Source organism: Conger conger, chromosome 9 (genome assembly GCF_963514075.1).
Source record: "Conger conger chromosome 9, fConCon1.1, whole genome shotgun sequence".
In the NCBI taxonomy this organism is placed as follows: Eukaryota; Metazoa; Chordata; class Actinopteri; order Anguilliformes; family Congridae; genus Conger; species Conger conger.
The window spans coordinates 58,649,839-58,661,144 of NC_083768.1; the positions used below are offsets into that span (position 1 = coordinate 58,649,839).

The 11,306-nt window shown below is 46.9% G+C and overlaps 1 protein-coding gene across 2 annotated transcripts; it reads left to right on the top strand.

Annotated features, from left to right (window-relative positions):
• Positions 1 to 848: 848 nt before the first annotated feature.
• On the top strand, positions 849 to 7,508 carry c9h6orf47 (chromosome 9 C6orf47 homolog). 2 transcript variants are annotated; one of them, XM_061255449.1, is made up of 2 exons: positions 849 to 3,623; positions 6,770 to 7,508. In XM_061255449.1, the coding sequence occupies exon 1, from the start codon at positions 2,638 to 2,640 to the stop codon at positions 3,586 to 3,588; it is 951 nt and encodes a 316-aa protein (XP_061111433.1). In that variant the 5' UTR covers positions 849 to 2,637; the 3' UTR covers positions 3,589 to 3,623; positions 6,770 to 7,508. The 2 variants fall into 2 exon arrangements, with proteins under 2 accessions (XP_061111433.1, XP_061111432.1); XM_061255448.1 differs by having other exon boundaries at positions 849 to 3,607.
• The last annotated feature ends 3,798 nt before the right edge of the window (positions 7,509 to 11,306 follow it).

Consider the following 11,306-nt stretch of genomic DNA (forward strand, 5'->3'; position numbering starts at 1 on the left):
GCACAAACAGTAGGCGCACACACAGGTGTCTTCATGGATCACAGGAGTGGGGGATGGTAGGACACAAGAAGGTACACTTTCTCCTTGCCAAAGTATAGCTATAGCAGTCTGCAATGGGCTACCTTCATAAAGAAATTAACTCAAGTCATAACTACAGTTCACCTTCAAAACCATATAAAAAATATAGTCAACCCAACTTTGGAGGGCTTTGGTGGGTTCAGTTTTTCAATAGTTACATTTTGCATTGCACTTGTATTTGTTATAATTCACTAAAATTGCCACAAAACTGCAGCCATTCATGGGATATTACAAAGATCCACGTTGTTTGCAAAATTATTAAATCGCCAAATCATCCATATAATATTTATGTGAGAGAACAGATGAAGTATTTGTTCTACAGTACTGGAACTGGTGGAACTAAAGTCCTCAAAATGAGTGGGGAAAGCATTTCAAATACTCGATGAACAACCTAATCTGCGAAATCCACATAATCTTTACTGGACAACCAGGTCGACCAGAAAAAAGATGCGAAGACATCAAATTCGACGATTGAAATTTTATCTGGCTGCACTGTGAAAAAAAGATCACATTTTAAGGGAAAAGGTTAATTGGAACACGTAAGTGTTGTTTTAAGTAATCTATATGACAGCCTCTTTGCTTTCAAGTACATGTTTACAAACACAATTCGTGCGCATTGCCTTTTGGTAAAGGTAGCAATAGAAACGGTTTATTTCGATTTGAGAAAAACACACCTAAATCCAGAACGATCCAGACACATTCCAAATATGTCCCTTCCGCTATTCCGTAGTTTGGGAAGCGGTCTGCGTATGCAGCTGTTTCCGGTTGCCAGGTGTTGCCATTATTTCACAGTCAACCTCGCTGGGTCCTCCAAACTGCTTTCTTGTGGTTATGACTTTGAGACGCAGTGGTTGTAGCTCTGTGTTAACGTAAAGGAAAATGACTGTTAGCCACGTTAATCACCGGAGAAGCTCAACTGAGAAACGGAGACCGGGTCAGCCGGGCGATGTGTCCACGTAGTTTGCGCAAAGCCGTGTAGCTGGAAGGCTCGCAAGGAACGCAGACAAGGCAACTTGAAGAGGACGGGGGTACGGAGTGGATTTTCAACAAAGGCAGGGGGAATAATCAAAGCTAGCTGGTTGACCACCAAATATTAGGGGACCGTTCGCGTCATTTTCAAATACTTGTAGAAAGATATCATCACCATTTCGGTTGATGGCTAACTGGACATTAAACTAGCCGGTTAACGTTCGTTGACCATAAAGTTTCTGCGCGATTCGTGCTACCAAAACCAGGACCCCCTAACGCTGACAGCCATGTAAGTCCAAATTTGAAACCCCGAAACTGTATTGTTTTAAAAAGTGTCATGCTGGGACAGCAGAAATCAATCGATCACAACAAGCAGCAATGTACTCATGAAACAAATGCGTATATTCGTTGTGGGTATTTTAAAAACATTTTTTTATAAACCTCAGCAAAGAAAAAAAATGATTTCAGGCACGCCTTGCTGATGGGTAAAATCGACTTGCACCCCGAACTATAATCAAAAGAATACATTTCTTGCCGATTGTCAACCTTAGTTTTACTTTTTATCATTACATTTGATAAAGCGCAGAAATCTGCTAGCTGGCACCAACCATCTAGCTAATTTGACTATCATTTGCGAAGGAAAGTGAATAAAAATAGATTATCGCGCAGGCTGGCTTCACGGTTTCTCCTTAGTGGAGCTAGCTAAGTGGCGTTAGCGTCGTTAATAACGTCCGTGTATTTTGGGAATAAACAAAAGGCGAACTGAACGGCGCCACAACGGAGCTCAGTTCATGAAACCGTGAAAAGGGAGAACTAGAAACGGCACGAAAATACCTCGATTTGTAGCCAGTTTTGTAATCTGTAATTGGTATATTGTTTGGTTAAATTGCACACACGGTTATTTTCGCTACCTTAGTTAGCTAGCTAAAGAACAAGGGGGAATCGTTTTCTCTTTCGTTGCCGTTCACGTTCCATGCTCACCATCTTGCATGTTGGTTCATGTTTTAGTGACTCTTAAGCTGTGAATGTTACATAATTTAACGTTATATGGCTAGTTAGCTGTGTATTCCACCTGCAAGGGAGTACCCTCCTACAGTTGGGAAATAAAGCCTCGTCTCTCAAGTGAAAATAAATCAAATAAGTGAAATTCCTGGGCGTTGCCACACTATTGTGTACAGTTCGGGCAGGTTACAAGGGATAGTTTCATTAAAACGGCACACCTGGCGGATGTGTCAGTTTCTCCGAATGACACTTGTCAATTCCAGCGATTGTCTTTTACGAAACGAATCAGTCAGCGTAAGTGGGCTACCAGTGGTGCGACACGCTTACGAAAATAATTGTAAATGATCTTAAATGACCCAAATTGGTGGACTATCTTAAAATGAGCTTGTTTTCTTATTTCTGGTTTTTGAAACTTTTTTTTTTGACTTTTTAAGAACCGACTTGGATGTGAGAAGTCCGAGGTATTTTGTAATAAGCGCTTTTGTTACCAAGTTTCTCAACTAGGTACACCACAACCCCCCATCTATAAAAAAGAAAGAAAGAAAGAAACCGCCCAAAGCGATCCTCCTTTTGAGAGACTGGACAAACATGACCGCTGTCGCGGGCCGAGTTTGGGGGTGGGTGCGTCCAGCTTTCTCGTACCGCCCCTGGGGCGGCAAGCCGGACCCTGACTATGAAGAACCCTTAAAAGGGGGTTGGGGCTGGCCAGGTGTGACCACTTGGATTTGGGGTGGGTGGAAGAGGCAGAGCGACCCAATGGAAGCGGCCGTGCAGTACTGGGAGACGGAGGAGAGCATCGAAAACATCGAGGCCAAAGACCTCGGAGCCGCCAGGACGGCGGCGGAGGATACCACGGACAGCGCCCCCCGGTGGTGGAGCAGAGTACTGCCTTCGACATTTGTTTTTTGGCCGCGGGCAGCGGATTCGCAGGGGCCTACACAGCGGCCTGGGGGGGCCCAGGGAGGTTGGGATTCTGACAAAGACGGGGCAGAGTCAGATTACGGGACCCCTCCGCCATCGCCCACCCCGCCCTCCTCCCTCCCCCACCCGGCCTCCCCGTTCCGGCTGTTCGCCGGGTCCTGGAAGGGAGAGGTTCTCCCCGAGCACTACGAGATCTGCTTCAACTTCGTTCGCCACCTCTTCGACCTGCTGGTGGTGGGCTTCCTGTGGGCCGTCTCGGTGCCGGTGCGGGCCGTCCTGGAGGTGGCGGGCCTGCAGGGGGCGCTGAAGCTCTGGGTCCACGGGATGGTGCTGTTCCTGGTGTCCACAACGGGCATGGCGGGAATCCTGTGGCTGATCCAGGAGTACCTCCCGCAGTTCGCCCTGATCTACGGCATCGTGCAAGCCCTGGTCATCTCCGTCAGTGTGCACCAAAGCATCAGTCTGGGGGAGGGGGAGGGGGAGGGGGAGGGGGGCGGGGAGGAGGTGGAGGTGGAGGAGAAGGACGGGGAGGAGGAGGAGGATGAGAGGAACGCCCGAGAGGAAGAGGAGCCTGAGGAAGCCTCGGCCGAGGGCAGCAAAGGCAAGAGCACGGCCTGAAACGGGGCCGGATGTTCCGGTGAGTTTCTGTCCTGGTGAGTTCCTGTCGCGGGCAGTTCCAGTAAACACGTATGCTGAAGAATACCTGATGTGTACCATTTTATAGTTAAGAATGCTTGAAGTATAATTAAAGTATACATCAAGTGTGCTTAATATACCATTTTTCCCCACATGGGCTTGTGCATTTCTCTGACCACGGGTTGCTTTGGCCAAGCTATTTTCTGTTGCTGTAACCCATGGGCAAGACCTGGGTCCAATACAATTACACATTTGACCCAAGTCTGGTGCAAGGTCTGCTGGATTTCACTGTTGGGCATTTTACATAAGTGTGCCTTTCTGCAGACCCCCAAAAGAAAAACAATTCTGCCACCTCAGTGGAATGCTCCCAGAACTGTTTTAAGTTGAAATGGTACTGTACCATGGGTTTTCCACATACATTGTTTGGTATCTTTACATGGTTAATGTTGTGGGAAATAGTTTGGCGTCATTGGTGGTGTAGTACACTGGTTGCTGAATAAAGATCTTGAAACGCCATTTAGAAATAACCACAGGTAATGCAAGTCACATCCAGCTGTGCTACAAAGGTTAACCAGGTTTGTTAGACATACAGAGATAACATCAGCAGGACCATTGTTGTTACTGCCGTCTTGTGACTCTTTATTTGATGATTTGTTGTTTTCCTGTAAACCCTGGGTATATAGAGGGAAACGTGGAGGAGGAGGAAGAGGGAGAGAGGGAGAGGGAGAGGGAGAGAGAGAGAAAGAGGAGGAGGAGGAATGCACTCCTACTCCTCTCCCGGGTCAGGGCTGTGGACCTCTGGTCTGACCCAGTCGGCTGCTAAACGCAGTAGTTTTTGAGCACATCGGGACTTTGTGCCTGGATGTGAAGAATGGCACTCGTGGGAGTTCAGAGGAAACGGTGCCCTCGGAGTCCCTTCCCCTCCCCGTCTCACTGGCTACAGAGAAGAATGTGCCGAACCCAGCTTCCCCAAACAGCACACTGCCCCGTCCCCCACCGCTGTGCCGAACCCAGCTTCCCCAAACAGCACACCGCCCCGTCCCCCACCGCTGTGCCGAACCCAGCTTCCCCAAACAGCACACCGCCCCGAACAGCACACCGCCCCGAACAGCACACCGCCCCGAACAGCACACCGCCCCGAACAGCACACCGCCCCGAACAGCACACCGCCCCGAACAGCACACCGCCCCGAACAGCACACCGCCCCGAACAGCACACCGCCCCGAACAGCACACCGCCCCAAACAGCACACCGCCCCAAACAGCACACCGCCCCAAACAGCACACTGCCCTGTCCCCGACCGCTGTTCAGCTGCTGTCTGTAAAAGCTGCAGTATTGTGCATGCCCGACTTGAGTGATTTGATTGGTTGGTTGACCTGTGGTCTCATAGGTGAAATCATACTCGAGGCCCAACATAATTGGACACCTGGTTACTGGAGCCCAACGTCCTTTCCCGTACGAAAGAAACGTTAAAACAAAAGCCAACGTCATTGAGTCAAACCTGCCCGTCGAGTTGACATCCTGGACTCGCGTAGACGCACGCGCTGGCCGTTGAGCCCGGGGGGGGGGGGGACAGAGAAGCACAGCTCCGAGCCCGATTTTATACGCCCTCGCACAACACCTTTGAGGATCGATCTGTGACAGAAAAAAACGACGGCGTCACATTGTCTGGTCACGAGATGCCAGAACGCTGACATTTACCTGCGTGAAAATTTAGCGAGTAATAGAGAACAGGAATAGAGAACAGGTTTACTTTGGTCGGAAATGGATGAATAAGATGGACATGAAAGGGAAGAGAAGGTGGTCCGTCGGTCACATGATGAAGGTGGAAAAACCATCCATCTGGCTGTCCAGTGGGCACAGCACAGCGTGACGTTCTCTCTGCTCCCCTGAGCCTGCGAGCGCCTGGGGGGAATGCCTCGTGTCACGGCTGGCATTTTCCCGGGAAGGTGTAACTTTTGGCCTTTACCACACCAGCCCTGTGCATTTAAAGGGCAGAGGCTCACTCGGGAGGGGGGAGGGGGGAGAGACTGGTTGACTTTGTTTTCACTTACCCAGAGTGCTATATGACCTTTCAGTTTTACAGTTCAGTGATAGAACTGACCGGGGCTCATCCTCCGTGCTCATCTACGAGCCTACAATCTACCGAGCGGGAACGTCTCTTTCCGAATGTCATGGCGTAGTTACTTACTTGTGAGCATCAACAGAGCTCAGAAAAATCAAGAACAAGAACTAGTTTACTGTCCACACAAGCACACGCCAGTATCGGGTGACGCATGACGATGCGGCAGATTCCGTGATTTTTTTTTTTTTTTTTAACCTGTCATGGCGGTTTTCTGCCGAGAGCGAGGCCATGGGGATAGGTCTGCGAGAGTCAGCGGCTGATTCCACGTTGCATCCTTTCTTCCTCACGTTCCCATCCCTTGCTTCGAGGAGGCCACACCACGTGGGGTTCGGTCGCAAAGGGGAGGGAGCGTTTTATATTCCCTCGCTCTGTCGTTTTCCTCCCTTCTGCCGGGGGTATAAAATTCTTCATTCTTCATGCTTCCCACAATGCAATGTTCCATGTGTGAAGAAGACGGAAGTGAATCGGTGCGCTTTCAAACGGAAGAGGCGACATTTCTGTAGAATGAGTTTTGAGTTCAATTCATGAGCACATGTTGAGGAATGGGATGGGGGATTATGAACTGAGAATGCAACTGTCCTTTAAAGGGACTTCAGCCTGTTTTTGTGTTCTTTTGTGTGTTTTTGCGTGAAGTTCAAGAAATCTTCACTAGTTTTATTAGATCACCTGGGGGGGGGGATGCTTGCACACACAGAGCCGAGGTTAGTTCCTGTAGAAGTTGCGAGGCCGGTTCCGTTCCCTTTTGGTTTGTTGTCTTCACAGGTACAGAGTATACAGAGTACCTGTGAAGTTTGCTTGTTGCACGTCACAAATTCAGTCGGGGAATCCCTCCCTTGAGGGAAGACTGAAAGGAAGGGAATGTGAATTGAACCCAGCCGGTGATTCACAGGCTCGAGCAGTTATGGGACTAGAGGGACTAGAAACCTGTGCACGCCCACAAAGGGCACTGGCCAATCAGATGCAGGAACATAAATCTGATTTAAAAAAATAAAAACAATTATATATTTTTTCAAACTAACTTTTTTGCTCTCTCCACAGGCCACAGGCTACTGAAAGAAACTAGGGAAATGCACATCTTTAAAACAACATGCACAAAAACCCAGAGTGCCAGCATCTGAGACTGGATTCTGTGTGAAAACAAACCCCTTTTTGTCACCTGTAATGGAATAAGCCAGACGATGCTGCCTGGAGTTTTTCTGGGTTTTTTTTAGCCGCCTCTTCACCTGGATTATCGTTGTTTCCATTCATTTTGCCCCACTTCTCACTTTGAAATGGGAAAAGGATTTTTTGCTCTGCTACAAGAAGGCTCCCTGGACTTACTGTCACTACATAACCCAACTACAAAAGGTTAGACCACTGCCTGCTGTAGACTTTGAGACTCCACACTCATCACTGGCCAGAGACTTCCGTGCGCTGCACTGTGCACAAGCTGTGCTATGAACTGTACGATATGCTGTTGCACAAACCGTGCTATTGACCATTTTATATAACGTAGCATAAACTGTGCTATTGACCGTTTTATATAACGTAGCATAACCTGCTATGGACTGTACGATATGCTGCAGCACACGGTGTGCGACACACTGCGGCACCAACTGCACCATCGCCTGTGCCATGAGCCGCGCGTTTGGACAGGAAGACGTCCCCAAGAAGAAGGGAAGAGAGAAAATGGAGAATGATAAACAGATCTATTGGGCTATTGTTTTCTTTTAATAGCCCAACAACCCGTATGAGTCTTAATTGTGGGGTCTTGCTTCAGGCTCGAGACCTACCACACAAGGTTTGGTGGGGGAGGGGGGTGGGGGGTGTGGGGGGTGGGGGGGGGTGGGGGGGGGGTCGAATCGACTAAACCCTAAAGAGGACGACAGCAACTCGTCATATTTGCTCGTTATTGTGCGAGGAATCTCAAACTCCAGGCCCTCATTTGGGTCTTGGACAGGGCGAGTCGGACTCCAGACCTGGAGGGACTGTAGTTTGAGACCTCTGATGTGAGGCACGCCGGTCCACGCGAGATCCACGGTGAAAGAAGTGCGTGTCATCCAGCGAGCTCACAGATTACAGGGTCAGGACAAAGAGTTGGGAGGGTTCAGTGCTTCCTGTACTGGGTACTGTGAAAGGCAACGGGAGTTCAGAGCGAGAGGTGGTGGAGTCCATTCACGCAATTTGTGAACTACATTTCCCATCACCCTCTCTGGAATGTGAAGCCACTTGGAAGAAGAGTGGACTGGGAGCCAGTGACGTGCATTTACAACGTAACCATGGCAACAGTGCTGTGAATTCATTCAGCCCCTTTTCAAAAGAAAGTGCTCTTTCACCATTAAAAGAGTTTGCGGGTAAACAGGCAAATTTCAGGCTTGATGAGGAGACGGAGGACACTGGAGATGTTTCATTTGATTTTGTGCTACTATTTTATACTTCTGGTTTTAATAATTTTATTTCATGTGTGCAAAAGCCTTGTTGATATTCCATGGCATGATGACTCCACTTGTGTTTGAGAAAAGTTTTACTTTGATTACCACTCGCCACACACTTTATGTGTAATATAAAATCTGCCTCGACTTCTGTCATATTAGGCTCTGTGGTTCACTTGATATCCCCATCTCAAAGGTACAATAGGTAAGAAAAAGGCTCACTGACATGTTGACTCACCCTCTGCCTGTGTTTACAGTCCTAAATTTTGTTTCAAAATATGCAGTTGATGGGCTGGCACTCTGTACCAAAACATTGCATAGCTGTACAATAATTAAAGCTCATTGGTTGAAAATTGGTTCTAATTGCCACAGCCAATGGTGTTTCAACGTCAGCGCGTTCACAGAGAAGGAGGAGGGATAAACAGTGTTGTGGTTTGAGCGTGTTTGTTTCTGCAATTCCTCTCTTAACTGTTAGAAGTCCAAAATTACCTATTGTACCTTTAGTGTCCGCAGTAATTGCTTCATTATTTACCTGGCTTACTCTGTGCTAGTGTTTTGTATCTTGATGCGCTACTTGTTTACTCTGCATGTTTAATGCTAACTCCAAATATGTATGCGAATATTAATCTATTTTGTACAAAAGCCCCTGTATGAGATCATATAGTGTGCCATAGACTATGAACAGTGCAAAACCTTTTTGGGTGGCTTTTTTGTCCACTTTAAGAAATTATTTTCCTGACACACACGTTTCCTGTTAAGAAGGTACTTCTCCATCAGCTAGTATAAGCCAATCAGACGGTTGTGGCTCTTAAATGGCGACTGATTTGCACACAGATATTCAGGCGTTTAAGCTGACTGAGGACACTACATTCGAGCGGTCACGTTGGCCGGTTTGTGCAGTTCCGTCTCCCGTTGACGTGTTCAGTTCAGGGGTGCAGGATTTCACCCCGGTTGATTTGTGGCATTTTGGGGTGTGAATTGTACCTGAAGCAAACTCACTTTTTGAATACCCCTTTTTCTTTTATCCTTTTAATAAAACGTACTCGTGCAAACATGCAAAGTTCACTGTCCGAGAGTGAGGATACCGAATCATTCACTGGTGCAGTGTGGAATGAATCTCCTTCTGTTTGACGAATGTCAAAGGGCACCGGTTTGGTGACTCAACCAAATCACTATGGTATGTATTTTTATTTGTTTTGCGAGACATGAGTTCTTGAATTTCAGTGGGTTTTGTGCGACAGTATTTCCTTTAACACTGCATTAGATGGAGGAATTGTTGCCAAGCAGAGAAACGGGGTGTTGGAGAGGAATGTCGCTGTATTATGGTTCTGTACATCTGTGTTCTTGTTACACTGTGTTTCACCGTGTGAGTGTAATCCTGAGCTCAGTAGGCCGGGGGGGCTCACAGCTGAATCTACCTGTGACACACCTTTATCCAGCACGGGACACTGAGCCTCAAACACGGTTTTCTTCTTGAAAATAAAGCTGTTACATTTTCTGTTCTGGGACTTTTTGTGGTCGTTGTGTGTGTCTGTGTGTGTATACGCATGTGCGTGTGTGTGTGTATGTGCGTGTGGGTCTGTGTGTGTGTGTGTATACGCATGTGCGTTGTCGAGGACCCGGCCCTAGGCCCTCCTGATGAGAGATTGACAGAAGATGGGTTAGGCAGGAATACATTGTTAACCCCTCGCACACGCTAATGGGGTAGGAGTAAAAGCTCCCGTAAGAGGAGAAGTATATGGTACAAGATAAATGTACAACCGTATATGGATACTGAGGAGTCTGAAGTCAGAGGACTTAGATTCAGGGTTTTAGAGAGCAAGGCTAAAGGCCTGACTGAGGCCATGCATAGAATGTGTTCTAGCATGACCATGGAAGATGCTGAACACGCTGAACGGGAAATTGGAGACCCAGGGAGTTTTGCATTCAAGGAGACGATAGATGTGATAACATACTTGGTTGACACGTGTGGGCTGGCTCCTACAGGGGAGGAGCACGAGGCCTGGTTAAAGAAACAGGATGAGAAAGACAATGAAGATAATTGGGAAATCAAAGAGCAGGAGGAGATTGAAAAATGTAAAAGAGATAAGGAAAATGGCAAGGACGTCAATACCGAAAGAAAATTAAGAGGCTTCAAGGGCCTTCCTGATGATAACACAAATAATTTATCGAATAGATTCAAAGGACTGACTATAGAGGAGTTAAATGATGAATTACACTCAGCTATTAGCTGGATGTCCTTTGTAGATCCCTTAAGGCGCCACAAAAAGGGGCACCTGAAGAGTGTATTGAGATGGTGGCAGGCTTTAACGTCTGGCTTGCATGAGATCAAAGTTTGGAGGAAGTCAAGGAGAGATTATGAAATTGAAACAGACACCAGTGATGTATAGGTTCATTAAAAATTACATAAGGGCTAGTGTTTTTCCACTCGTATATTAAGATGGTGGAAATTCCCAAACCGGAGGGGCACATGAAATAAAATATTGGGGACATTTCTTTTGAGGTATGAGAAAATGACAATTGGAAAAACAGAAATAATTAATATGATCATTAAAAAACAGGTTACATAAGAGATAAATGTCTTCCCGCTTGACATATTGGGGACATTTCTTATCAAAAATTACTTGTAGAAGTAGGAAAAGTAACACATAAGTTTACTTTTATATATCTTTTATTTCTCATTAAGGTACTATATAAGGTAGAAAAATGTAGAGAAGTTATCATAGTTAGATAGCGTGTGTGTCTGTATGTGCGTGTGGGTCTGTCTGTGTGTGTATACGAATGTGTGTCTATGTGCGTGCGTGTGCGTCTGTCTGTGTGTATACGCTTGTGCGTGTGTGTCTATGTGCGTGTCTGCATGTGCATGCGTGTGTATGCATGTGAGTGCGTGTGTGAGAGTGTGTATGAGAGTGTGTACGCTCCTGTTCCATTTAAGCTGCTTGTTTCCTATGCCTGACTGCAGCCCATAATCACATTTTCAAATTCTGTCCCTTTATGCCAGAAAAGGGTGATCAAATGAGTACAACCCCACTGCCTCCCACACTCCCCCCACACACAGGCTCCTTTAAGGGGCAGTTCACCCAAAAACATATTTCCACTTACCTGGAGTAATATACGGCCATCCAATGGTTTAGCTGAAATGTGTTTTTCTAAATATCTGCTGT

What these genes read in the sequence shown, in the direction of transcription:
- c9h6orf47 (XM_061255449.1), top strand. Translation starts at nt 2,638, where the DNA reads ATGACCGCTGTCGCGGGCCGAGTTTGGGGGTGGGTGCGTCCAGCTTTC.